The 27,785-nt window shown below is 45.3% G+C and overlaps 1 protein-coding gene across 4 annotated transcripts in view; it reads left to right on the top strand.

Annotated features, from left to right (window-relative positions):
• The window catches only part of LOC124857229 (phospholipid transfer protein), a 36,997-nt gene that overhangs the window by 1,383 nt on the left and 7,829 nt on the right, over nucleotides 1-27,785 (top strand). For 3 of the 4 annotated variants that reach the window (XM_047348404.1, XM_047348406.1, XM_047348407.1), the window contains exons 2-8: nucleotides 6,494-6,626; nucleotides 25,623-25,722; nucleotides 25,799-25,927; nucleotides 26,689-26,844; nucleotides 27,005-27,068; nucleotides 27,360-27,515; nucleotides 27,585-27,761. In XM_047348404.1, the coding sequence (XP_047204360.1) occupies nucleotides 6,494-6,626; nucleotides 25,623-25,722; nucleotides 25,799-25,927; nucleotides 26,689-26,844; nucleotides 27,005-27,068; nucleotides 27,360-27,515; nucleotides 27,585-27,761 (915 nt within the window). Of the gene's footprint in view, nucleotides 1-6,493; nucleotides 6,627-24,394; nucleotides 24,525-25,622; nucleotides 25,723-25,798; nucleotides 25,928-26,688; nucleotides 26,845-27,004; nucleotides 27,069-27,359; nucleotides 27,516-27,584; nucleotides 27,762-27,785 lie in introns of those variants that run through there. The other variant, XM_047348405.1, reaches the window with a different exon arrangement.

The raw sequence follows: 27,785 nt of genomic DNA, 5'->3' as shown, positions 1-27,785 counted from the left end.
TAGATTCAGCTACCATCTAAGAACTTAAAAATCAACCAGGTAAACCAGACTGAATCAAAGTCTCTGTCTCCATCAGCAGAAATCTGAAAACTCACAGAACCAACCTCCAGCTAAACTCAGGGAGACTGACCTTTGACTGAGTGAACAGAAGCTCAGATGGTTCACCATCACTGCTGCTACAGAACCTGCAGAGAACCAGCCTATAGTTTTTACAACTGCTAACAGGCATGTTTCTCAGCAACATGTTCTCATCAGGGCTGCGTTCTCTTTAGGAATATGTTCTCTTGAGGGATGTGTTCTCCTAGGGCTGCTTTATCCTCAGGGGTGCATTCTCCTGAGGACTGCAGTGTTGTGAGGGACACATTTCATATCCTGGACACCAGTGACTGCAGAAGCTCCTACACTAGGTGACACGGTGCTCCTCAGCCTGCTACGTCTGTACGTCAGCCTGCTACGTCAGCCTGCTACAGGGGGAGAATGGCTCAGCGGGTCAGGTGGTGGAGGATTTTACTCCATAGTGTGAGGATTCCTGCTGAAAACTGAATGGTCTGTGTGTAGATTATAGACAGCAGTCCAGTCCTGCACCTTTAATCACCATTACAATGTTGTCAGTACCTGAGTGATGTCATTAACAAGAAGGTGACATTCAGTGAAAATACTGATGTCAGCAAAATTCAATTCAATTCAGTTTTATTTACATAGCGCCAATTCACAACACATGTCGTCTCAAGGCACTTCACATCTGACAGTTTTAAAAAGAGTCAAAAGGCTAAAGATCCGACTCCCCTGGTCACCTACTGCATGGGAAATTAGAGCTCAAACCATCTGGATAATATGATCTTTGGGTTTTCAGTTGTGTTTGTGTTCTTTTCATCTCCTTGTTGTTTATTATGTTCTAATAGGTCTTGCCGCATCCTTTCATTTCTCTGTGTTCATTCTAGCGTCTAATATGTGGCCATATTAGTTATTCCTTCTCAGTTTACTCCTGTGTTCTGTTTCCTGTGTATTCTAGTTTATCCCCGTTTTAGTATTTGACTTTTCCCCTGAGATTAATGTTTCATGTGTCTTACATTAGCTCCTCTGTGTTAATTAGTCTTCCTCCCTCAGTTTCCCCTGCTTACCATCTGCCTCAGCTGCTCCAATTTATCACCTAATTTACACACCAGCTTCCCATATCCTTCTCCACAGCTCCCTGAGCATATATGCTCACTGGTTACTAATTGTTGGATCCTTCCGTAACCACGTCTATTAATTCCCTGTTGTACTCCCTTTTTTTTCATCCATTTTCCATTTCCTGTTCTCCTCATGCCATGCCAAACCTTTTATCTTTATTGTCAGTAAATTGTGCATCTCACTCTGTTGCTGCCACATTCCTGCCTGCACTTTGGACCAGCTACAAACCAACAAATTATGACACTGGAAAGAACCAACTTTAATTACTCAGGCTATTGCTCAGCTAAAATTAAAATGTGATCAAATATGATTACTTTGTCATTTTATTCTGATGGTTTAAATGTACCTTTATACTGATGTTGAGATTTCTTTACTGTTTTGGCTCCTGATGGAGAGTAATTGTGCTTTTAATGTTTTCACCAGGCTGCAAGGCAAATTTCCCTAAGGGCCAATAATAAACTGATACTGATTCTGGATTCTACTGGATTGATTTTATTTTAGATTTCTGGAAATCAGATCTGTTTGGTCTTTGACTTGAAATTTATGATTCACATCAGTGACAGATGTGAATTGGCCCTATATAAGTAAAATCAATTCAGTTGAATTTTATAATGTTTTCAAACTGATGCCATTGCAGAAGTAGAATATGTTATACTGTTTTCAAGATTGAGATTATTGGGGTTTCTATTGCAGTGTGCTGTGTGTAAAATGATCTAAAATTGGATTGAGGATGTAATTTGTCTGTCTTTCAAAAATGTGTTCACTGCATTTTGTGTAAAAATGACATGTAATGTGTTAATAATACAAAGTCAGACTGGAGAAACATCTTAGACATAAAAAAGACTCTAAAGGGCCACATTAAACCTCCCTCAATTTAATTGACCATTTTCTGCTCTGTTGCTGAAGAACCGGTGGTCTTTCATTAAAGATGGAAACAGGCTCGTCACATGACTGATTACATGTTCTGTCAGCTGTTTCTACAAAACAAACATGGCCATCATTTGCAGTCCATAGTCCTCTGGTTGAGTTTGGTCTCCCTTCTCAGGTTTTGAATCTGAACACAGACTAAACATTTTTAAATGTTACCTACAGCACCACCTGCTGACCTTACAATACTGGGTGTCTTTAAACTTTTAAATTAGATGAAGGAGAAGGTTCTTTTAAACATTTAATAAGGATTCAGTCACCTTTGGTTGGGATCTAAGAAACGTTTCCATCCAGTTGCTTATGTAGCGCTTCCCTTAACCTTTTCCCTAGGATAGCGCCCTGAGTTCGACTATATTCTATTATTTCCCTCAGTAAATGTTTACTTCAGTCATTCAAATACTCACCCCCTTTCACTATGTGAGACCAAACAACCAAACAATGTTTCTAAACAATCTGTAATTTATTAGAAATGTAAAAGAAAATATTTGAAAGACGAGATTAAGGCAGAGTTTGTAACAAATTAGTTCAACCTTCTTTAACAGGTATGTTAATCCAACTTCACTTGAAACCAAACTAATTCTTAGCATGTAGATACTAATATTTGGATACTTCCCAAGTAATCTTGGCAACTAGAACATACAATTTTTACAGTACCTACAAACAAAATTACATACAAACAAAATTTAACCTGTGGATCCACAGCTGGTAACATATAACAATGAACCCAAATAAAAATCAGTGCTGCTCACTGTTCAACCAAATTACCATATGTGCATTAACCCCTCGTTGCAGGCCTGACTGTAGCTCGGGAGCGGTGTGGCTAAAAACGATGCAGCCCGTTCGCTCTGTTGAGCTAAATAAAATAGTGAGTACTCACATAAAGTCCAGAGTAGTGTTCGCGTCCTTATGTGTCACATCCTAAACGTGTGCTGCATCTATTCAACAAACCCAGCTGAAGCGATAACTCAAACCTACTGTTGCATCCCACGTTGCCAGAGGAGCTACCAGGCTTTCCCAGTAACCTGGAGCACTATCTGGGTACTATGGCGGGGAATCTTCCGGTGCAATCCATCATAGGGGCAAGATTGGCTATTCACTGAAGACCCAGCTTCGTCCCACGTTGCCAGAGGAGCTACCAGGCTTTTCTGGTCACCTGGAGCGCTATCTGGTGCTGCGGTGTCTCGCACTTCTTTTCAGCCTGCTTCGATACACAGCTAGCTCACTATCTAAGTTAAGCAATCCATAGCTTCATTTAGTCTTGTTGCTCAGCCAACGACTCTGCGTCTGTCTGGAAAGGGCTCAAGCAAATCACCAACTACAAGCCGAAAGCCCCCCACTCCATCAACGACCGACGCCTCGCCAACGACCTGAACGAGTTCTACTGCCGCTTTGAAAGACAAAGGGACAGTCCTGCAACCATCCCCCACGACACCCCCCAACAGCTGCAGCCACAATCCACCACCCTCACCTCCCCAACCTCAAGAGGGGCCTTGGCACCTCCAACCCCCACCCTGAAGTTCCCCCCCACCAGCCCCCTACCCACGCCGAGGACGGCTCTTTCCATCCAGGAGAGGGACGTCAACAAACTCTTCAGGAGACAGAACCCCCGGAAAGCTGCTGGTCCGGATTCTGTCTCACCAGCCAGCCTGAAGCATTGCACTGATCAGCTGTCTCCAGTCTTCACAGACATTTTTAACACCTCACTGGAGACATGTCATGTGCCAGCCTGCTTCAAGTCCTCCACCATCGTCCCTGTCCCCAAGAAGCCAAGGACCACAGGGCTTAATGACTTCAGACCCGTCGCCCTGACCTCTGTGGTGATGAAGTCCTTTGAGCGCCTTGTGCTCTCACACCTAAAAGACATCACCGACCCCCTCCTGGACCCCCTGCAGTTTGCCTACAGAGCCAACAGGTCTGTAGATGATGCAGTCAACCTAGCCCTTCACTTCATCCTCCAGCACCTGGACTCCACAGGAACCTACGCCAGGATCCTGTTTGTGGATTTCAGCTCTGCCTTCAACACCATCGTCCCAGTTCTGCTACAGGAGAAGCTCTCCCAGCTGAGTGTGCCCGACTCCACCTGCAGGTGGATCACTGACTTCCTGTCTGACAGGAAGCAGCGCGTGAGGCTGGGGAAGCACGTCTCTGACTCCCTGACCATCAGCACCGGTTCCCCCCAAGGCTGTGTTCTCTCTCCTCTGCTCTTCTCCCTGTACACCAACAGCTGCACCTCCAGTCACCAGTCTGTCAAGCTTCTGAAGTTTGCGGACGACACCACCCTGATCGGACTCATCTCTGATGGTGATGAGTCTGCGTACAGATGGGAGGTGGACCATCTGTTGGACTGGTGCAGCCAGAACAACCTTGAGCTCAACGCTCTAAAGACAGTGGAGATGGTTGTGGACTTCAGGCAGAACCCAGCACCACCTGCCCCCATCACCCTCTGTGACTCCACAATTGACACTGTGGAATCTTTCCGCTTCCTGGGAACCATCATCTCCCAGGATCTCAAGTGGGAGCCAAACATCAGCTCACTCATCAAGAAAGCCCAGCAGAGGATGTTCTTCCTGCGGCAGCTGAAGAAATTGCCAAAGACTATGATGGTGCACTTCTACACAGCCATCATTGAGCCCATCCTCACCTCCTCCATCACCATCTGGTACGCCGCTGCTACAGCAGGATAAGGCCAGGCTGCAGCGTGTCATTCGGTCTGCTGAGAAGGTGGTTGGCTGCAGTCTACTGTCGCTCCAGGAACTGTACACCTCCAGGACCCTGAAGCGGGCAGGGAAGATTCTGGCTGATCCCTCCCACCCCGGTCACAGACTCTTTGAGACTCTCCCCTCTGGCAGGAGGCTGCGGTCCATCTGGACCAAAACCTCACGCCACAAGAACAGTTTTTTCCCATCTGCCACCAGCCTGGTTAACAAAGCCCGGAAACCACCCAGACACTCTCCCTTTCCCCCACACCCCCCCTTTTTTTGCTGACAGGACACCTGTAACCTGTAACTCTATGAGTTACATTAACGCTCAGCTTGGACTCCTGCTTTACTTGCACTGCCATACTTGCACAATGATCACCTGCACTGTTGTATTGCTCTTGCATCTTATACTGCTCTATATTTACTCTCACTCACTTAAAACTGTGCACATATATTTATATTATATTGTAGATATGTTTATACTGTTTAATTTGTACTGTATTGCACCGACTACGCCAAAAAAATTCTTTGTATGTCCAAAAAGGTACTTGGCAATAAAGCTTTTCTGATTCTGATTCTGATTACTGTCCTGTCTCTTGTAGGGCAGTTACAATCATGCCTCTCTACACACTCTCACCCTCCAATTCCAACTTTTTTCAAGTCCAAACGCCCCCCCCCCCCCCCACCTTCTCAATGCCCCCTCCCCTCAGCCAATCAGAATTCAAAATGATGGCTCATTCATTTATACATCCAATCACTGAGAAACAATAAAGCAGTTTTGTTCGCTTTACCCATGGAGCACATTTTCACACAGTACATTGCAACCAAACTATGCCAAACACAGCTCGTTGCCCCCTCCTGGACAGCTAACATACTACACATATAAATATAAATACCACTGAAAGCAAATATCAGTGTCAGAAAATACCCTGTCTGTCTGACAAAGATCAATAAACAGTTTTTACATGCAGTATAAATTTAATCAGGGCTACACTTAGGTCAAACTTTAATCCAAACTCAGCACCAATGTCAGTGAGAGAACCATTAAATCTGGACATAGTCACAGTAGATCAGTGAGTTGGTGGTGCTGGGAGGGGATGTGGAACCACCAACGAAAACAGTCTGGACTGATCCTGTCTAACTCCTTAACAGACCGCATCAATCTATTTCAGATTTTAGGCAGAAAGCTGAGAGCTGGCCCAAACACAGACTGAACTCTGCCCAGTAACTGAGGAGAAACTATCTCCTGACTCTGATAAAGACCAGAGGAGCTACAACTGACTAATCATCAAAGCTGTCACCGTGGCAACAGCTGCATTAATTTAAAAGTTGTTGTGGTCACATCCTCAGTCGTGGTGGGTTGTATTTATTGTTTTATAAGCAGCACTCTGAATACAACCTCTTGTCCCTGATACTGTTACCATGAAAACAGCTCAACACTCCTGAAGACCATTTGATCGTTAGATCATCAAAAAAGCAGCAGGATTCAGTCTGAAAGTTTATAAACTCAGAAAACAAGAAAAAATAAGAATCAACTTAAAAATTTTAAAAAGGCTTGCCCCAGAACCTGAACTAGAACCAGAACCAGACAAAAAAACAAAAACAAAACTAGAACCAAACCACTTGAAGCAGTAAACCATGAGGAGACAATCCATTTCTCCAGCATTTTAGTTATACCTTTCTTTTTATTTCAGCTTGACTGGCTCCATCTCAGGATGACAATCCTTCTCTTGTCCTTCCTCTTCCTCTCGTCTTTGGTGTCCATCATGGCGGCTGCTGAACCTGCTGGCTGTAAAATCCGGATCACTGACAAAGGCTTAGAGATGTGTAAGTATTTGGATGTTCAGCCTCAGAAAGCAGTGTGAGAGAGTTCAGAGCTAATGTGTAAATTGTCGGGATTATGATTATTGATTAATTAGTATTTATCAATAATTATAATTGGAGTTACTGTGCTCTGCAGTTAAACTCCAAGAAGAGCGGTCAATCTCTGTCCTCTGGCCTCCTTGGCAAAAGGGGAAAATATGATCTGACCATCAGCAGTCGACTGGAACAAACACAAGGGTGGCAATCCGTCTCCTTGAAACTCCGTGGTTTTTTGGTTACGTGTTAAACCCACGTATTCGATCGGTAAAGTAGAAAACCTACAAGCCTTCTTATTCCTGTAAGCTTAATTTGCTTAGTTTTCTCATTGGCCAATGAGGAGAATGAATGAAAATCCACGTGGGACTTCTTCTCCACAATGCTGCTTCAGATGCCGGTAACCGTGTGTAGGTCCCAAGCTGAAAAGCAATGGTGGGCCGTCCCATCCTCTGTTATATAGTTGACTGTGACATCGGAAATGGGACGCCCCCGACTTATCAGCCGCGGTGCCCGCTGGGAATTGTAGGAGCAGACTATCCTGCGGTACAAAATGGCCAATGACGATGGAAAGGCATAGTGGCATCCAATGACGTGCAAATGGTCCAATATTCAGCAAACAAGTGGTTCAACATTCCCCCCTAGGTTCAAAGGGTGAGATGAATCGCAGTCTTTGAAGCTTTTGGGACCATTCTGTCCTTAGCTGAACAATCCGTCATCCGTGGTGAAACCAAACAAAACAACACTGTCTCTGCGTTCCTGTTGGCAGGAATGGAGGTTCACCACTCAGTTCGTTCCTCAAAAGTCTATGATTGGGCAGGGTAGAGGTTGGCCTGGGCAGGGCTAAACTCTTACTAACTCATACCTTTCTATGTTGTTCAATGACAAAATACAAAGCAATGCATTCTTATCATTACATTCTTTGGTCATCAGCTTTGGTAACCCTGAGACAAAGTGAAACAACAATAAAAGATACAGTCCATATACAGGGGTTGGACAATTAAATTGAAACACCTGGTTTTAGACCACAATAATTTATTAGTATGGTGTAGGGCCTCCTTTTATGGCCAATACAGCGTCAATTCGTCTTGGGAATGACATATACAAGTCCTGCACAGTGGTCAGAGGGATTTTAAGCCATTCTTCCTGCAGGATAGTGGCCAGGTCACTACGTGATACTGGTGGAGGAAAACGTTTCCTGACTCGCTCCTCCAAAACACCCCAAAGTGGCTCAATAATATTTAGATCTGGTGACTGTGCAGGCCATGGGAGATGTTCAACTTCACTTTCATGTTCATCAAACCAATCTTTCACCAGTCTTGCTGTGTGTATTGGTGCATTGTCATCCTGATACACGGCACCGCCTTCAGGATACAATGTTTGAACCATTGGATGCACATGGTCCTCAAGAATGGTTCGGTAGTCCTTGGCAGTGACGTGCCCATCTAGCACAAGTATTGGGCCAAGGGAATGCCATGATATGGCAGCCCAAACCATCACTGATCCACCCCCATGCTTCACTCTGGGCATGCAACAGTCTGGGTGGTACGCTTCTTTGGGGCTTCTCCACACCGTAACTCTCCCGGATGTAGGGAAAAAAGTAAAGGTGGACTCATCAGAGAACAATACATGTTTCACAATGTCCACAGCCCAAGATTTGCGCTCCTTGCACCATTGAAACCGACGTTTGGCATTGGCATGAGTGACCAAAGGTTTGGCTATAGCAGCCCGGCCGTGTATATTGACCCTGTGGAGCTCCCGACGGACAGTTCTGGTGGAAACAGGAGAGTTGAGGTGCACATTTAATTCTGCCGTGATTTGGGCAGCCATGGTTTTATGTTTTTTGGATGCAATCCGGGTTAGCACCCGAACATCCCTTTCAGACAGCTTCCTCTTGCGTCCACAGTTAATCGTGTTGGATGTGGTTCGTCCTTCTTGGTGGTATGCTGACATTACCCTGGATACCGTGGCTCTTGATACATCACAAAGACTTGCTGTCTTGGTCACAGATGCGCCAGCAAGACGTGCACCAACAATTTGTCCTCCTTTGAACTCTGGTATGTCACCCATAATGTTGTGTGCATTTCAATATTTTGAGCAAAACTGTGCTCTTACCCTGCTAATTGAACCTTCACACTCTGCTCTTACTGGTGCAATGTGCAATCAATGAAGACTGGCTACCAGGCTGGTCCAATTTAGCCATGAAACCTCCCACACTAAAATGACAGGTGTTTCACTTTCATTGTCCAACCCCTGTATCTGGTTGACCCTATGCACTATCCTCTCCTACCTCCTGTCCGGAAGGGAGTCCTGTTCCTATGGAGGAGAGTCTGTTGTAGGGTTTGATCTGGTTTGCATGAACCCATTGGTACACTGGGGCCTGTTTGGATTTTGAGATTCTTATTCTGTAGGCCACTGGTGAGCGTTTTCCCACAATTTCGAAGGGGCCTGCCCATTTTGGGAGGAATTTTCTGGAACGCCCAGTTGGTTGAGCAAATCTGAAATAGAAAACCTTTTCACCCACTTCATATTTACGGTGGGCTGCTTTCCGGTCATAATATGCTTTTGCACCCTCTACGCTAGCTTCCAGGTTTGTTTGTGCCCAAGCGAATGTGGATCTGAGGTGCTCCTTCAAGTCTTCGACATATTGATGTGCTGTGTAGGCTGTTGTCACACTCACATCTTCTGGATGGTACAGCAGACGGAGTGGGAGGGTCATTTGCCGTCCAGTCATCATCTCAAAGGGTGTTACTCCTGTGGAGTGTTGGGGGGGGGTGGACCGGATGGCCATCAGGACCAAAGGGAGTTTGATGTCCAAGTCTTTTCCGTTGCTGCTAACATACTTCCTTAGCATGGCCACTATGGTACGGTTCATCCGCTCCACCTGACCCGACGATTGTGGGTGGTAGGTAATGTGACGGCAGAGACAGCATGGGTCTGAGAGGGAGGAAGCCATTCTTTTTGGAAACCCCACGGGGTCCCACTTTCCCAATCGGGCTAGACGTCTGCTTCCTCATTTCTGTCCTTGTCTGGGCCCAGAGTCCAGGAATGACCCTTCACCTTTTTCCAGTACACTACCATACCCTGTTCTGTGGTGAGATGGTCACATGCCAGGAAGAGTTTTGAATGTTTTACCTCTTTATTCCTGGCATTCTTCATTCCATTCTCTTTCCACACCGGGAGGTGGGAGATGAAACTGTGCCGAGCATAGTTGGAGTTGGAGCAGAGCACCAGTTGTTTAATGTCCAGGGCTGTAGCCTGCTGGAGGGTGATGAGTACTGCTGCGATCTCTGCATACTGACTTGTTTTCGGCCCCAGTTGGTAGTTGTTTGGTGCGGTGGTGTGGTGTCCAACCCAGATGATGCCCACACCAGCCTGTGGTCGACCTTCGTCAATGAAGGCGCACCCGTCAATGTAGGCTCTTGGGAGCACTTTGCACACGTTTTCATCGAAGTAGCGGTGACTCGAAGAAAACTGGGAGGTGGCAGGTGTGTCAATGGTGGTTGCTACGGTGTCATATTCACAGTGCTGGCATTCTGCTAACCCCTGCCCCAACACCATTTTGTTATTCTGACCATACCTCACCTCAACGTTATAACCTTTAAGTGCCATCATCCATGCTGCGATGCGACTGTTGGACACTCTTCCTTCTCTCAACCGTTCGCTGTTCAAGAAGGTGACCGGTTGATGGCACATTTCAATAATCACTTTCTGCCCCCCAATGTAACTGTGGAAATGTTCAACTGCCCAGACTGTAGAATGCAGAGCCCTCTCACAGTCTGAGAACCTAACCTCTATGTCACTCAAAGGTTGGCTTTCGTATGCAACAACTCGCATGTCCTGGTCATATTTCTGCTTCAACGCATCACTTAGACACTTGGAAGAGAAACTCGCTTCCAGGTAGAACTCCTTGTCCATATCTGGGTAGGCCAGGCAAGGCGCAGAACCAAGTTTCTGCTTCAGGAGTTGGAAGGCATGCTCTTGGGGTTCTCCCCAAGTGAAAGGCGTGTCTTTGCGTAGGAGTTCTGTGAGGGATCTGGCCATTTCCGCATAGTCTTCAATAAACTAGCGGGAGTAGTTACAGACCCCCAAGAAACTTTGAAGCTCAGACACATTCATTGGAGCCTTTATGTCTTAGATGGCCCGGATTCTGCTGGCTTGGGGCTCGATGCCGTTTGGGCCCACGGTTAACCATCGTACTCCATTTTTGTCCGGCACCATTGGCCTTTGGCGAGTGCTAGCTTAGCCCCCGCTGCGCCAAGCTGGTCCACGACGTGCCGGAGTTCGGCTAGATGTTCCTCAAACGTCCTGCTCTTCATAAGGATGTCATCGATGTAAAGGAGGTTTCCCCGGGCTGCGGCTTCAGACATGGTCTTGTGAAGGAAAATGTTAAATTTGGCCGGAGAGTTCGAGTACCCAAAGGGGCATCTGTTCCAGGTATATTGGCGGTTCCCGAAGGAAAACACCAATTTATACTCCATTTATACCGGGTCTACCTTCATTGTCCAGAAGCCATTCGCCACGTCCACTGTGGAGAAAAAGCGAGCATCTCTCACCTTAGCCAGCTCCTGGCCCAAGTGAGTCATGGGCCAGCGTGAGAGGGGTACCTGCTTGTTCAGTGAACGGTAGTCAATTCTCAGGCGCCATTTCCTGGTCGGTTTTAACACCGGCCAAATCGGAGAGTTGTACATGGAGTTGCATTCACAAATTATCTGTTTCTCCAACAGCTTGTCGAAGATCTCTTGGATCAACTCGTAAGCGTTGAGAGAAATCTTATATTGGCGCACAAACATAAGGGGTGCATTTGGGTTAGTTGGAATATGAACCGTGTGGAGGTCATTGACCCACAGTCATGGAAGTCCTTCGAGAGGACTAATTGATATTCATAAAACAGCTTCTTAAGTGCTGTTCCTTCCTCTTCTGTGCTTAGCGCATCGGCTTTCTCCAACTGCTCACTGACCTCGGTCTCAAAACCAGGGTAGGGCTTGATGGATGGGTCCTGGGTCCCTGGCTCTTCTTGAGCTGGTTGCCCTGGGTGCGTACACCACCAAGTTGCCTTCAGCCCCTAGGGTAGCACCACAGGTGGATTTGGTCGTGAAAACCTCATGTTTCTCAATTGTGATCATGTCCGACAGAAACGTGGACAAAACGTCTGGAGAGTTCTGTTTGCCGGACACAAATAAGGGCATGTCTCCATTGACAGGGATGGTCAGCTCGAAGTCATGAAAGGAGCTGTCTATGAGCATCCCCAGGGGTTTTCTTGCGGTTACCTGGATAGGCACTTGGGTTGAATTCTCTACCAAGAGATAAGTCAAGCGGTTGCTCAGCTCAAGCATGGGTGTGCCACAGACTACCAGGTTCAGTTCAAGGAAGTAGGGAAGAGGTTGAAAGAAAACGCGGGTGCTCTGAATCTTCTGTCCCTTTCTGACTATCAGGCGGATTGGTACCCCTGCTGTTCACTGCGGTATTAGTGAATCGGTCTCACTAATGGCCTGGCTGGCCTGAGGAATAGTTTGTCCTGACAGCATGACCTCAGGGGTTCCCAAGAAGGGACTGGCTGGCTCGGGCCCAAACAACCTGGTTGAAGGTGTCCAACTGGGCACCCAGCCAAACCAGCAGATCTGCCCCGATGAAAACCGGAGGGTGCAGGTGCTGAGTAATACTGAACGTATGGGAGAGCTGTCTCTTGCCAACCTTCACATTAAGGATGCAGACTCCGGTTGCCTTCAGAAGGCGGCGTGGCCAGCTTGCTGAAAGTAGACTGTGGCTGCGTTGTGCTTCAATTAGACGTGTATTTTCCTGCGACAAACGGCCATATACAGGTCCTTCTCAAAAAATTAGCATATTGTGATAAAGTTCATTATTTTCCATAATGTCATGATGAAAATTTAACATTCATATATTTTAGATTCATTGCACACTAACTGAAATATTTCAGGTCTTTTAGTGTCTTAATACGGATGATTTTGGCATACAGCTCATGAAAACCCAAAATTCCTATCTCACAAAATTAGCATATTTTATCCGACCAATAAAAGAAAAGTGTTTTTAATACAAAAAATATCAACCTTCAAATAATCATGTACAGTTATGCACTCAATACTTGGTCGGGAATCCTTTGGCAGAAATGACTGCTTCAATGCAGCGTGGCATGGAGGCAATCAGCCTGTGGCACTGCTGAGGTCTTATGGAGGCCCAGGATGCTTCGATAGCGGCCTTTAGCTCATCCAGAGTGTTGGGTCTTGAGTCTCTCAACGTTCTCTTCACAATATCCCACAGATTCTCTATGGGGTTCAGGTCAGGAGAGTTGGCAGGCCAATTGAGCACAGTGATACCATGGTCAGTAAACCATTTACCAGTGGTTTTGGCACTGTGAGCAGGTGCCAGGTCGTGCTGAAAAATGAAATCTTCATCTCCATAAAGCTTTTCAGCAGATGGAAGCATGAAGTGCTCCAAAATCTCCTGATAGCTAGCTGCATTGACCCTGCCCTTGATAAAACACAGTGGACCAACACCAGCAGCTGACACGGCACCCCAGACCATCACTGACTGTGGGTACTTGACACTGGACTTCTGGCATTTTGGCATTTCCTTCTCCCCAGTCTTCCTCCAGACTCTGGCACCTTGATTTCCGAATGACATGCAGAATTTGCTTTCATCCGAAAAAAGTAATTTGGACCACTGAGCAACAGTCCAGTGCTGCTTCTCTGTGGCCCAGGTCTGGGGAATGCGGCACCTGTAGCTCATTTCCTGCACACGCCTGTGCACGGTGGCTCTGGATGTTTCTACTCCAGACTCAGTCCACTGCTTCCGCAGTTCCCCCAAGGTCTGGAATCGGCCCTTCTCCACAATCTTCCACAGGGTCCGGTCACCTCTTCTCATTGTGCAGCGTTTTCTGCCACACTTTTTCCTTCCCACAGACTTCCCACTGAGGTGCCTTGATACAGCACTCTGGGAACAGCCTATTTGTTCAGAAATTTCTTTGTGTGTCTTACCCTCTTGCTTGAGGGTGTCAATAGTGGCCTTCTGGACAGCAGTCAGGTCGGCAGTCTTACCCATGATTGGGGTTTTGAGTGATGAACCAGGCTGGGAGTTTTAAAGGCCTCAGGAATCTTTTGCAGGTGTTTAGAGTTAACTCGTTGATTCAGATGATTAGGTTCATAGCTCGTTTAGAGACCCTTTTAATAATATGCTAATTTTGTGAGATAGGAATTTTGGGTTTTCATGAGCTGTATGCCAAAATCATCTGTATTAAGACAATAAAAGACCTGAAATATTTCAGTTAGTGTGCAATGAATCTAAAATATATGAATGTTACATTTTCATCATTACATTATGGAAAATAATGAACTTTATCACAATATGCTAATATTTTGAGAAGGACCTGTAGCTCCCTGCTGATTGCAGACTTCTCCAACCAAAGTGCTAAGATCACTTCAGGTGCGAAGGTGTTCTCCAGGTGCACACCTTCCACTATTTTGGGGTGGCAAGGTTTCACCCCTTCACTTTTCAGAGAGCAAAGAAATGAGTCATGACTGCGAAGGGCAGTTCCCTGGGTGCTCGGGTGCATTTGTGCCCCATGGGTGCCCGAGACTGGCTCTGTCGAAGGCATGAGCTTCGCTAGAGGTACTTTGGGCCCCTCCAAGCCGGAAACTTGGCTGATAGCAAAGGGTGGTTTACTGCTTGCACCCAGGAGTTTTGGGACCTCCACCTGGGTCCAGAGTTGGCCCTGGCGGCAGTCAATGAGCGGGGCCAACCTGTCCAGCAGGTCCTGGCCGATAAGGAGAGGCTCTGTGTCCAATGTGCAAATGTAAATGGGGTGGACCAAAGTTATGTCTTGGAACAAAACATCCAACCACACCCGACTGGTTATGTATGAGTGGTCTTCGGTGTAGCTCAACTTGAAATGGTTTACCAAGAGCAAGCATAGTTCTACTCACCTTCTGAAACAGGGTTGAGCACATCAGGCTAATTTTTGATCCTGTGTCCAGGAGTGCGTTCGCCTTAACGCACCCCCCTATAATGGTCGGACAGTATAGGTGACCGGCATGTGTGTTGTGGGTTAGTTCACCCAAGAATTTTTGGAAGGGAGTCCGGGGTGTTTCTCCTGACGAGGTCTCAAGGGGTTCTTGAGGTTTCTCAGGTTTGTCTCCCCACCCAACCAGATAGACTCTGGTTGCTGTGGAGACGGAGTCCACGCCTAGTCATGCTGACGGGGATTTTGGATCTGGTTTACCTGGATGGTCAGTTTCCTGTTTCGAAGGTTGTGGTGGTCTGAAGCACCGCTTCTGTTACCATCTTGCGTAAGGCCTCCATAATCTCTTTCCCCATAATTCCTTCGGCCTGTCGGTCCCATCCTTTTCCATCAGTCTTACCTGTCGGCCTCGCTTGATGGTCAGGGTGTCTGGATTATCCGGTTTACCAGACTTTGGTTGCTGTTCATTGTCAACCCCCAGGTCCTGCTGACCAAACCTACGTTGTTCCCTGAACCTGTTCTTAACGTGGGTTTCTGCTGAAGGCATTTCGTGACCTTCTAACGCAAGGCTGGTTCTTTCAGTCTGGACCTGTAAAACCCTAGCCTCGCCCTCTGATCCCATGGTCGGGCGAGCACGTGTTTCCCAAGCCATCTGAGCATATTTCCGGATCTCTTGCATGCTCATGGTCTTTGTTCTGCAATACATAGTAGCATTGTATCGCACACTTTCATGAAGGTTGTGGAGGAACAGGGATTTAAAAGCATGTTCCTCCTCAATGCCGGGAGCATTGCGTCCTTGGAAGTAAACAGCTCTCAAGCGCCGGTAATACTCCCTGGGTGCTTTTCTTTTCTTTTGCTGGATCGTGAAAGCACCAAGTGTGGCGGAGGCCCGGTCCGTGTACACAGAATATTCTTCCCTTAAAGCTTTGCAGAGGGTCGAATAACGGTCTCGGACTGCAGAGGTCAGGCTCTCCATGAAAACATGGACGCTCCTGGATGTCGTCTTCCAAATGAGCTTCAATTTTTCCCGTGCTGATGGGCAATACAAATCTAAAAGACAGCGTCCAACTTCCCTAAGATAATTATCAATGTTTGATTCTGCATTATTAGGATCGAAACGCTCTATGTCTTTGGCCAGAGACTCAAGCTGGCGGGTGCACAATCCACTCTCAGGGATTGGTGCCGGCCCATCTGAGTCATCATCTGAGAGTTAACTCCGGCTGCACTCAGGGTGTGTCAGTGCATCCTGCCTCATCCTCGGGGGAGGCAGTGGAGGCTGCTCAGGGTACACCCGTGGGCCCTGGGTAGGAACCACCTATATACCAGGGGCGGCTCTCCTGTCGCCTTGGCGGAGGTGAGGGATTGTAAAGGACCCTACTGCGAGTCAAGTTTGAAGGCTGCTTGCCTCTAAACCTTGAACTATTTACTCCTGCTGGATCCACAGCCAGGTATTGTTCATGGCTGCTGATTACAGTGGGGTGGGGCACCGCACCACTGAACTTATTCTGACTATTTCCACCTGTTCTGGCCTCAGTGGATGTATGGGGAACCCGATCAGCCTGGAAAGGTAATCCCTGGAGAACAGCTTCTGCATCCTCCAGATCTGACCTGCAGGTTCTCTCAGGGTATCGTAGGTATGGCTCACCTTCAAAGGTTTCAACCTGTGAGGTGGGTTTCTGTTCCCCCCCCCCCATTCCTCCAGGAATGGGGGAATGGCCTGGCTACCCTCAATTGTCTCCAACCTATTTCCAACTTCTGTTAGTTCACCTCTAAGGACATCCAGCGTCTGCAAAGTATTATTCAGCTCGAACTGCAGTTTAACACGCTGGTCAACTTCCAACATTAACCTTCGCTGATACAACCGAGTGAGCTGTCCTAACCCGTCTGTCTTTTGGTGGGTTTCTAATGACTTGGAGCAACTCCTGAATCCTGGCTTCACATTGCTCAATGCCATAATCATTGAGACGTTTACGCTCCTCTGGAGATAACAGAATCAATGACCCAATCGCCTCTTGTGCCTGCATTCCTATGGGGTCCTGCGACATACCCACATCTCCAGCTGCAGTCCGGGATGTTTCCTCCATCTTTGGCTAAAATGCACAACAACAAAGCTGTTCAGATCTGACGACCGCTCAACAATTAGCAGTAGTACAAACAAATTGGACAGCTCAGTTATGTATAATTGCTAAAATCAATTAGCAGTGATACAAACAATCTAAGCAGTTCAGTGATTAAATAATAGCTGAATTAATTAGCAGCAACACAAACAGACTAAGCAGTGCAGTGATTAATGATGTACTTAAAATGAGTGCACAGGTTTGAGTATTCACTGTGGCCCACCGTATGCTTTACTGGAAATAATCAAGCAAACACACAAAGGAGGAAAGAGAAAACAAAAACCAAAAAATGTTTTTTTGAAATAACCAAAAACCAACTTCAAAATAAAATTTTAAAGTGGGAAAACGAAATTAAAACATTAAATGCTGTTCTTAGTTTCAAGTAAATGTTAGTGCTTCCTAATATGGATCACTTACCTTCTAGTTGGCCTACAAAGTTAGACAACTAAGTTAGTTTTGTGAGTCAGATCAAACATGCTTCACACAATAAAACCCAGCAAAAACACTTAAATTTTATCCAAAAGTGGTAATGAATGATTAATAACTTCAACTTTCAACTTAAGTTATGGCCTTTGATCATAGGTGGTGGGATTATCTGTCTGTGTTAATGAACTTAAGTGATTAAAATCAAAGTAGGAGATGCAATTCTCACTAGTGACCACCAGATGGTACCGAGTGCAGGTCTGCAATTTGGGAAAATCCGGCTGCAACTGCAAATTTACTCAATGGCCACCAGATGTAGGTGTTGTTCTCTACCTGACTGGGAGAGTGTTGGTCACAACTTGTAGTCGCACCCAATGGACACTGGAGGCAGATCTGCGCCTATCAGCGCTGGTTTTCTGCAGCTGATGTAGCAGGGTTGGCCAGCTGGAAATTAACTTTAAATTTACCACAAGCTATACCAACTTTCACCTTGCATCTACAAAAACACCTCTGAAAGATTATTTTATCCTCTGTAGCAGAACTGAGCAAATTCTAGTCAAGATATCCCCTAGATTACAAACGCTTTCTGCAAAACTAAAAATCTCACAATAAAACTTCTAGGTTCCATGGATATCACAATTGTTTAATTCTGTACAACAGTGATGTGATGTCTGTCCTTTTAAGGCCCACCCAAGGACGCCAATCTGTCGGGATTATGATTATTGATTAATTAATATTTATCAATAATTATAACTGAAAATCATAATTTGACAAAATTTATTTCTTTACCAAAAATCCTTATTTATGAAACGAAGCCAGAGATGTCCTAAAAAATTAAATAAAATAAAAGGATGGACTTTACTTGTTGAAGTTTTCCTTCTGGGGCAGTGAGTGAGAGGGGTGGGTGGGGTGGGAGTGGGGGTGGGTTATTGTGCTCCGCAGTTAAACTCCAAGCAGAGCGGTCAATCTCCGTCCTCTGGCCTTGTTGGCAAAAGGGGAAAATATGATCTGACCGTCAGCAGTCGACTGGAACAAAAACAAGGGTGGCAATCGGTCTCCTTGAAACTCCGTGGTTTTTTGGTTAAGTGTTAAACTCACGTCTTCGATCGGCAAAGTTGAAAATTTACAAGCCTTCTTATTCCTGTACGCTTAATTCGCTTAGTTTTCTTGTTGGCCAACGAGGAGGATGAATGAAAATGCATGTGGGACTTCTTCTCCAGAATGCTGCTTCAGATGCCGGTAACCGTGTATAGGTCCCAAGCTGAAAAGCAATGGTGGGCCGTCTCATCCTCTGTTATATAGTTGACTGTGACATCGGAACCGTCTTATCAGCCGTGGTTCCCGCTGGGAATTGTAGGAGCAGACTATCCTGCGGTACAAAATGGCCGATGACGTTGGAAAGGCATAGTGGCGTCCAGCGACGTGCAAATGGTCCAATATTCAGCAAACAAGTGGTCCAACAACATGTATGTTTTGTGTATCTCCAGCAAACTTTGCTGTTTTTATGCATTGTATTTTTTTCTATATTTATAATTTGCAGTAACACTGTGTGACCGTGTTTAACTTGTGACAATGTGTGACGAATTATGGCTCAAAATTGGCAACAAGAGCAACTCCAAAGACAAGGCTTAGTCTGACCAAATAGCTTATTTAACATAGAAATAGTTAAATGTGAGATAAGTAATGATGAAATGTATGGATGATTGTAAATATGTGTACAATATGTTGGAAAAAGATGCATGTAACAAAAACATTACTCGTGTTAGCAAAGAGCGAGAGATAGACCTTGCAGGAGCTTGCTTTATAGCCTCCTGTCACTCCCAACTAGAGCTTTAATGATCTAACCAAGGACCACAGTCATACCGGGATGTCACAGTGTGCAACAGTATGCAGCAATGTCTATTAGTGTGAGATAGTATCTAATAGTGCGTAACAATGTGTGAGAGAGTGTGAGAATAGTGTTAAGCAGGGTGTGAGTAATTTTTATTGATATGGCAACTTTCACAGATAAAAATCACAAAGTGCTTCAAGAGAATAAAGGATATAATAAAAACAACCATTTACACAAAATAAATATATCTTTATGTGTTTCATAAAAGAGTCAATAGATAGTGTGGAGCGCAGAGAGAGAAGACACGTTCCAGAGCCTTGGAGCCACAGCCTGAAAGCTTGATCTCCACGGGTCCACCAGCTGCATCCCTTTAGTTTATCTAAAAGGTCAGGAAGCAGAGAGGGACTCCAATATGTCTGCATATATTTAGGGGCTTGCCTATGAACTGCCCTTAATGTTAAAACCAAAATCTTTAACTGGGTTCTAAAATAAACAGGGATCCAGTGCACTGGATCCCTGTTTTATTTATATAGGCCAATTCACAACACATGTCGTGTCAAGGTGGTTTACAAAGTCAATTAAATCGAATCATCCAGATTTAAAATCAGGTTCAATCATTCCAATTAATCCTATCAATCAACCAGTCAGTTATTTATTCAAATTGGATAAAAAGTTTTTCTATCTAAGGAAACCCAGCAGATTACATCCAGTCAGTGACTTGCAGCATTCACTCCTCCTGGATGAGCATGTAGAGACAGTGGACAGTCACTGGCGTTGACTTTGCAGCAATCCCTCATACTGAGCATGCATGTAGTGACAGTGGAGAGGAAAAACTCCCTTTTAACAGGAAGAAACCTCCAGCAGAACCAGAACCAGGCTCAGTGTGAGCGGCCATCTGCCACGACCGACTGGGGGTTTGAGAGAACAGAGCAGAGACACAAAGAGAACAAAGAAACACTGATCCAGGAGTACTTTCTATAGGAAGAAATAGTAAAACGTTAATGGTATGTTGTACTTATGATTATATTATTTAACATTTATTATATATATTTTTTTATATTTTATTTTAGGATAACTTGTTCTGTTAAATATTGTCCGGTGAATACCAGCCCAATAAGGCGGTGGTATTAGGACAATAGTGAAAGGAATGACATTACTGAACGGTAAAACTGTGCATATACAGTACAGACCAAAAGGTTGGACACACCTTCTCATTCAAAGACTTTTCTTTATTTTCATGACTATGAATATTGTAGCTTCCCAATGAAGGCATCAAAAGTATGAATTAACACATGTGGAATTATATACTGAACAAAAAAGTGTGAAACAACTGAAAATATGTCTTATATTCTAGGTTCTTCAAAGTAGCCACCTTTTGCTTTGATTACTGCTCCACACACTCTTGGCATTCTGTTGATGAGCTTCAAGAGGTAGTCACCTGAAATGGTTTTCACTTCACAGGTGTGCCCTGTCAGGTTTAATAAGTGGGATTTCAAGTCTTATAAATGGGGTTGGGACTGTTGTGTTGTGCAGGAGGTGGATACAGTACACAGGTGATAGTCCTACTAAATAGACGGTCAGAATTTGTATTATGGCCAACCTACAGACAGAGACTAAGAGCTTCCAAACCCAAGGTTCACGCTGTTACGAAGTGGACTGAGGAATCAAAGCAGATGCTACAGGCCTGCTTTGAATGCACAGACTGGACTGTTTTTGAAACCTCAGCCACTGACTTAAACCAACTAACTGATGTGATGACATCATACATCAGTTTCTGTGAGGACATGTGTGTGCAGACCAAGAGCTTCTGCACCTTTGGGAACAATAAGCCATGGTTTACTCCACACCTCAGGAACCTGCGCAGGGAAAAGGAAGAAGCTCACAGCAGTGGAGATTGGGCGCGGTACAGGCAGACCAGGAACAGACTAACAAAGGAGATCAAAGCAGCTAAGAGAAGCTACAGTGAGAAGCTGAAGAACATCCTTTCTACTGGTGACACTTCAGCTGTATGGACTGGTCTGAGAAACCTGACTGCCTACAAGAGCCCCTCCACCCATCCTGAACAGAGTTGTCTCCTGGCCAACCGTTTGAATGGCTTCTACTGCAGACATGACAAGAAGCCATTCACACCTCAAATCATCTCCTCCACATCCCATTCAGGAACAAGTTCTTCCCATAAAGCAACCAACCCCCCACCATCAGATCCTCTGCCTGCACTAAAGATCTCCGAGGAAGAGGTAAACAGGCTCTTTCAGCGCATGAAAACAAAGAAAGCTGGATGACCTGATAACGTCTCCCCATCATGCCTGAAAGCCTGCGCACATCAACTCGCTCCGATCTTCACAAGGATCTTCAACAAGTCACTGGAGAAATGTGAGGTTCCCTCCTGCCTCAAACGATCCACCATCATCCCGGTTCCCAAGAAACCCACCATCCTAGGATTAAATGACTACAGGCCTGTAGCCCTGACGTCTGTGATCATAAAGTCCTTTGAGCGGCTGGTGTTGAAGCACCTGAAAGACATCACAGGCCCCCTGCTGGACCCCCTGCAATTTGCTTACCGAGCAAACAGGTCGGCAGATGATGCTGTTAACGTAGGTCTACACTTCATCCTGCAACACCTCGACCGTCCAGGGACGTACGCCAGGATCCTATTTGTAGACTTCAGCTCGGCCTTCAACACTATTATACCAGACATCCTCCACCAGAAGCTCACACAGCTCAACGTCCCAGCCTCCACCTGTCAGTGGATCAACAGCTTCCTGATGGACCGACAGCAGCAGGTGAGACTGGGGAGCATCTTCTCCTGATCTAGATCAATAAGTACTGGTGCCCCCCAGGGGTGTGTTCTAACCCCACTCCTCTTCTCTCTGTACACAAATGACTGCACCTCATCGGACTCGTCCGTGAAACTCATGAAGTTTGCAGACGACACCACTGTCATTGGACTGATCCAGGACGGTGATGAGTCTGCATACAGACAGCAGGTGGATCGGCTGGTACACTGGTGCGGTCAGAACTACCTTGAACTGAACCCACTCAAGACTGTGGAAATGGTGGTGGACCTTTGGAGAACACCACCCCCATACACCCCCCTCACCATCCTCAACAACACTGTATCGGCCGTGGACCACTTCAGATTCTTAGGAACCACCATCTCTGAGGACCTGAGATGGTCTTCACACATAGACAATGTTCAGAAAAAGGCCCAGCAGAGACTGTACTTCATGAGGCAACTCAAGAACTTCAACCTTCCACAGGACCTACTGGTCATCTTCTACACTGCCATCATTCAGTCTGTCCTGTCTTCATCCATCTCAGTGTGGTTTGGTTCATCCACAAAACAGGACAGGTCCAGACGGCAACAAATAATCAGGACTGCAGAGAGAATAATCAAAGCTGACCTTCCCTCCATCCAGGACTTATACAAGTCTAGGGTCAGGAAAAGAGCTGGCAAAATCTCTGCAGACCCCACACACCCTGCACATAAACTGTTTAGAGTTTTACCTTCAGCCCGCCGCTACAGAGCACTGTTCACTAAAACCAGCCGCCACAAAGACAGTTTCTTCCCCCAGGCTGTTTCTCTGATGAACATTTAATAGAATACAGAACAACAGCATACAGATGTTGCAAATGCACCTTTTTTTATTAGATATGTGTATATTGTACATTTTAAATTGTAAATTTGTATATTCTGTAATGCAAAAACAGAACAAAAGAGCAAAGTGTACCGAAGGCAAATTCCTTGTTTGTATGTACAAACTTGGCAATAAAGCTGATTCTGATTCTGAGATAGCTGAGCTTCTCAACATAACCAAAAGCAAATGTCATGAAACAGATATTATTCGGATTATTTCTTCTTAAACTAGTTTCTCTGCCCAAACACTACCTCTACGTGAACCATTTCTGGAGAAGTTCTGAAGGGCGCTGGTTTTGAGTAGCGAAGTTGTCTCGATCATCCACATGTGGACATTAACAAAGGGACTAGCGTTGAAGCTACTCCCAGTAGCTGGGTCGTGGGTTGTCGGCTGTTTAGCCAGCCAGACCGAACTCTAGGACAAAGGCAAGTTGCGGTTCCTTCAGTGGTCACAGTGCGACTGGATAGCTCTCGCTGCCTGGGTGTGGCCCTGGTTGCTTCTCTGATGTAGCAATAATCACAAGGGCCTCTTGAACTGTGGCATCAGTTGTCTTTAATACTCCATCTGCATTTCACACAATGAGTATCGAGGTAATGTCAGTCTCTGGCAGAAAAAACAAGCGCTATTTCTACAAGAAAGAGTCATAGGGTGTATTCACACTTGCCACTTTTGGTCCACTTTAAACGGACCAGAGGTCGTTTCCCCCCTTGGTCCAGATCTTTTGCGGAGGTGTGAATACACTCAAGCGAACCCTGGTCCGGACCAAACAACCGGACCGAGACCCACTTTTTGAGGTGGTCTCAGTCCGCTTCCAAACGGACTCTTGTACGGTTCGCCTATGGTCTGAATACAAACCGGGCCCGGTAGCAAAGGTGTGTGTTGTAAGGTAATCATACCTGATAAGCTGTGTGTTGCTTAGCAACGCTACAGGCTTGTTGCACGTAGAGAACGTCGGCGTTCAGCACGCATTCTCCGACGGGGTTCCAACATTATAAATGCAACGTCTCAAAGTCTGTGTTGAATGAGCTGCTCTTCACCCTCACAATAATATTGCAGCTGTAATAACAGCATGAATATGCAGAACAGAGGAGCTGAACGCAGCACGTCTACAGATGTTTTCCTCCATTTCCGGGTCTGTGCTCTGTCCCGCCCCCGTCATTTCTGTCCAATGGGAACAATGATCGCCACCCGCGTGGCTTTGTTTACCAGTAATAGTTCACTTGCAAAAAGTACAATGTGAAAACAAACCGCACCAAATGGAAAAAATAAAGTTCGCTTTTGGTCCGGACCAAACAAGCGGACCAAAGGACTTTCCTGGAGTGAATACACCCATAGTGTTACTGTGTGGGAATTTCCCACTGTGCTTTCACACGAGCTAAACACTTCTAAAACTCGACAATAACGACAGAACGACAGAACTATTTTAACCTACAATAGACTTAGTTCGATAATATGCAATAATGGGAACCATAAACATAGTTTATAGGTACTATATTAAAATTTCTTTATCAGACATAGCAGAGACGTGTTACCTCGTCAGAAATCCTCATGGCTTTCAGGTTTACCCATAATAATTTACTCTCTCCGAATGAATGCAGTATATCTTTTGACCAGCAGATGGTGCCTATTAGCAGAATATAACCTGAACCATTTTAACTATGTTACATGGGCATGCAGGAAAAGGTGCGATGCTGCGGTCTTATTGTCCTCCAAAGGTTCCTTGCTTATGATAACACATTGTAGCAACTAGCTTGATTCATAGGGAGACCATGGAGAAACCATATTCACCAGCACAGACAACTCATCTCAACTGTGACGGAGAGAGAAGCAGCTGCGCACATGGAGAAGGGGTGTGTCACACTAATTACACCCCCCTTGCAACAGGTAATGTTATGGAACTTTTAACTTAGTAATGAAAGTTAGGAAATTAGGGTAAAAATAGTTGCACTGAAAGTTTTGAGAATGTTTATATAAAAAACAAAAATCAACCAGCTACCCCTGTCTTCACCCCGGAATTAAAGTGACCACCTCCTGGGTCTGGGGGCTGGTGGCCCCTCTGGATATCGGTACCTGGAACTGGGAGTATAGATTGCGCATGGGGAGTGTGAGTGAGTGTACGGAGTCCATTGTTGTGTGTCTTTACGTTGGGTGCTGGGTTTTATTTGTACACATGAGGGTAGGAATGTGTTATTGTGACTGTGTGCACTTGTTTTTGTGTCAGGTTGAGTCTTGGGCTGCTCCCTCTCCTGGATCATCTTAGGCCCCCCATTAAATGTGGGGCATATTTCCTCCCCATCTCACTACCTGCCGGTGGCTGGTGTCTCTGCACACCTGTGTGTTGGTGGTTCACCATGTCCGGGGCTGGGTGCTCTGGTGTGTGCTGGCTCACTCCTGGTGGCTGCTTGGCAGGGCCTGGGCCCCCTGGCTCTGTCGGGCCTCTGTTGGGAGGGGGTGTGCCCCTGGGTCTTGGGTCTCTGGGTCCATGGCTGGATCTGGGTTGGTGTAGCCAGCGGTAGTTAACGGTACGCCTGGCAGTGGTGTCCTTGGGGGACTTTGGACGTCTGTGGCTCCGATCTCCTCTGTGTCTGTCTCGGGTCTTAGGGGGCAGGTCTGTGGCTCTTCACAGCTGCTATTGAATTTTCTTATGGAGAAAACGTATATACACAAGCACGCTCACATATACACCCACAGGTGTTAACAGATACACAGATGTACAGATATACTCTATATTGAGCTTCTGTTGCCATTAAATACATCTTGCATTCATTGGTTTCGTGTACTTAACGGTAACATTGTTGTTGTTATATATCCACCACTTGTGAAAGTAAATCTGTTGGGTTTCTTCTTGACAACAATTCTGAGCTACTCAGATGGACAGGGAATAATTGTGCAACATTATGTCATAATGTGTAACACTATCTGACTGTAACATTGTCACAGTGTGTGACTGAGTGTAATATTGTGTGTTTTGTGTATTTTTAGTAAAGTTTGAGACTCAGAAGTTTGTAGAAGAGGAACTCAGTAACATTAGCATGCCAGAGATGAAGGGGGAAGAAGGACGTTTCCATTACACCATCACTGAGTATGTATTCATGCTGAAAGCGCTACTGTTTTACTGGGTATATGTATGTTAAAACTTTTTCTGCGTCTCTGCTCAGTGTGAAGATTACAGAACTGAATCTGAGCCATGCTGATCTGCGATTTATCCCTGACGTTGGTTTGTTGTTCGATGTGCAGAACTCCTCCATCTCCCTGAGCTTCCAGCGACGCATCCTCTACTGGTTCTTGTGAGTTCTCCCATAGACTAATGCAAGCAACACTCTGTGGAACAGCAAAGATGACGCTTCAAAAACAAAATATACTTAGTTTTGCATTTTAGATCTAACAGTAAATCAGCAGATGCTTTTACAAGGATGGCTCCTCCTTCTAAAACTCTGTTTTCTCTTATATGAGATGTTAGGGCATGTGACGTGCTTTAAATTAGATATATCCTGATAATAATGACATACAGTCATGTTTATTTATTTGGTCAGGGACAATGTACAGAAAATCAATAAACTCTAACAGAGTAAAGATGCACTGCACCATTTTAAATTAATTTACTGTCCACTGCAAAGTCTGCTGAATCTACTCATTACAGGAGAGTGTTATATTCCTCAGAATAACTGTCAATCAATCAATCAATCAATACAGATCAATTCCCAGACAGTCAGACGTAGCATAAAGTGTTTTACAGGGTTTGAAAACAGAAGCACAAACGTTTAACCACTATAGTCACACAAGTAAATGATCCAAATAATCAAATCAAGTAAAAGGATACACAGTTTTCTTTATATATAAATATTTATATATAAATTCAGTCAGTCCATTTATCTGCGGACAGCAGCTCTGCAGATAAAGAGAACTGAAAATGAAGTAAATCTGTGCACAGAGAGATGTTTGATAATGTTCATGAAACATTTTCAATTCTAAGCCACTAAATTCGATGACATAAATAAACATTTTGTGCCGCTGAGGTCCAAAGATGCCAACCTGGTTGTTTTTCTAGCTATGACACCGGAAACATCAACGCATCGGCTGAAGGAGTGAACATCAACACAGGTGTGAACCTGATCAGAGATGATGAAGGACGACTAAAGATCAACAACATCAGCTGTGACGCCAAAATCAAGAAAATGAGGGCGGAGTTCAGCGGGACGCTGGGGTAAAACACAGGAAGAGAGATTTAGTGATGACTACAGCTATCCATGAAAACCGATCTATTACTGATCTATTCCTCAGCTGACCGTACCTGACACTGTAGACCCCCAACCATCATTGATCAATAACAGTCATGTGACCTAATCAGGAACTTCTGTTTTCAGGAGAGTTTATGACTTCCTGGCCCGATTTCTGACCACAGGGATGCGCTTCTTCCTCAACCAACAGGTGGGCCCACTTCCTGATTCTGACCGGCATACTGGTCCTGACATGTTTCTGGCTGTGTCTATACTTGTACTGTTGCTAGATGCTATAGGTGATATAGTTGATCACAGTATTCTCTTAAAAAGGGTCTGGCATATTGAAACAGCACTCGGATCAGTTCTATCTCTACGGGTCAGTCAGTATTGGGCTAGAGTCGGGTGTTTAAACCTTTCCAAGTAATCTGGTTTCTGAGTTTGTGGTTTATTAATAAAACTTGGGTGAAAATATAATTCATCTGATCTGTGTACCCAACAGATCTGCCCAGCTCTGAATCATGCTGCTATGGTTCACGTGAACTCCTTGTTGGAGACGATCCCTGTGAGGACAGAGGTGGATCAGTACATTGGGATTGATTATTCTCTGATCAATGATCCTGTGGTGACGTTACGGAGCCTCGACATGAACTTCAGGGTCAGACTAATTACAATATTCTTAATGAACCTGATGTGAACAGATACTAACAATGTGTTTGTTCTATAGGGGATGTTCTTTGACCTGTCCCATCAGAACATCCCGCTGGTAAACTATGCTGTGGAACCGGTCATCAGGGAGTATGACCGGATGGTGTATCTAGCTCTGTCTGAGTTCTTTTTTGACAGCGGGATGTTCTCTTACTACTCTGCTGGAATCTTCCAAATGCACATCGTCAATGAGAAGGTAAACAGGAACAGACAGATTGCT

The sequence above is a fragment of the Girardinichthys multiradiatus genome, chromosome 20 (assembly GCF_021462225.1).
Source record: "Girardinichthys multiradiatus isolate DD_20200921_A chromosome 20, DD_fGirMul_XY1, whole genome shotgun sequence".
Classification (NCBI taxonomy): Eukaryota; Metazoa; Chordata; class Actinopteri; order Cyprinodontiformes; family Goodeidae; genus Girardinichthys; species Girardinichthys multiradiatus.
The sequence above is the reverse complement of the archived record's forward strand: the minus strand, read 5'-3'. Positions and strand labels throughout refer to the sequence as shown.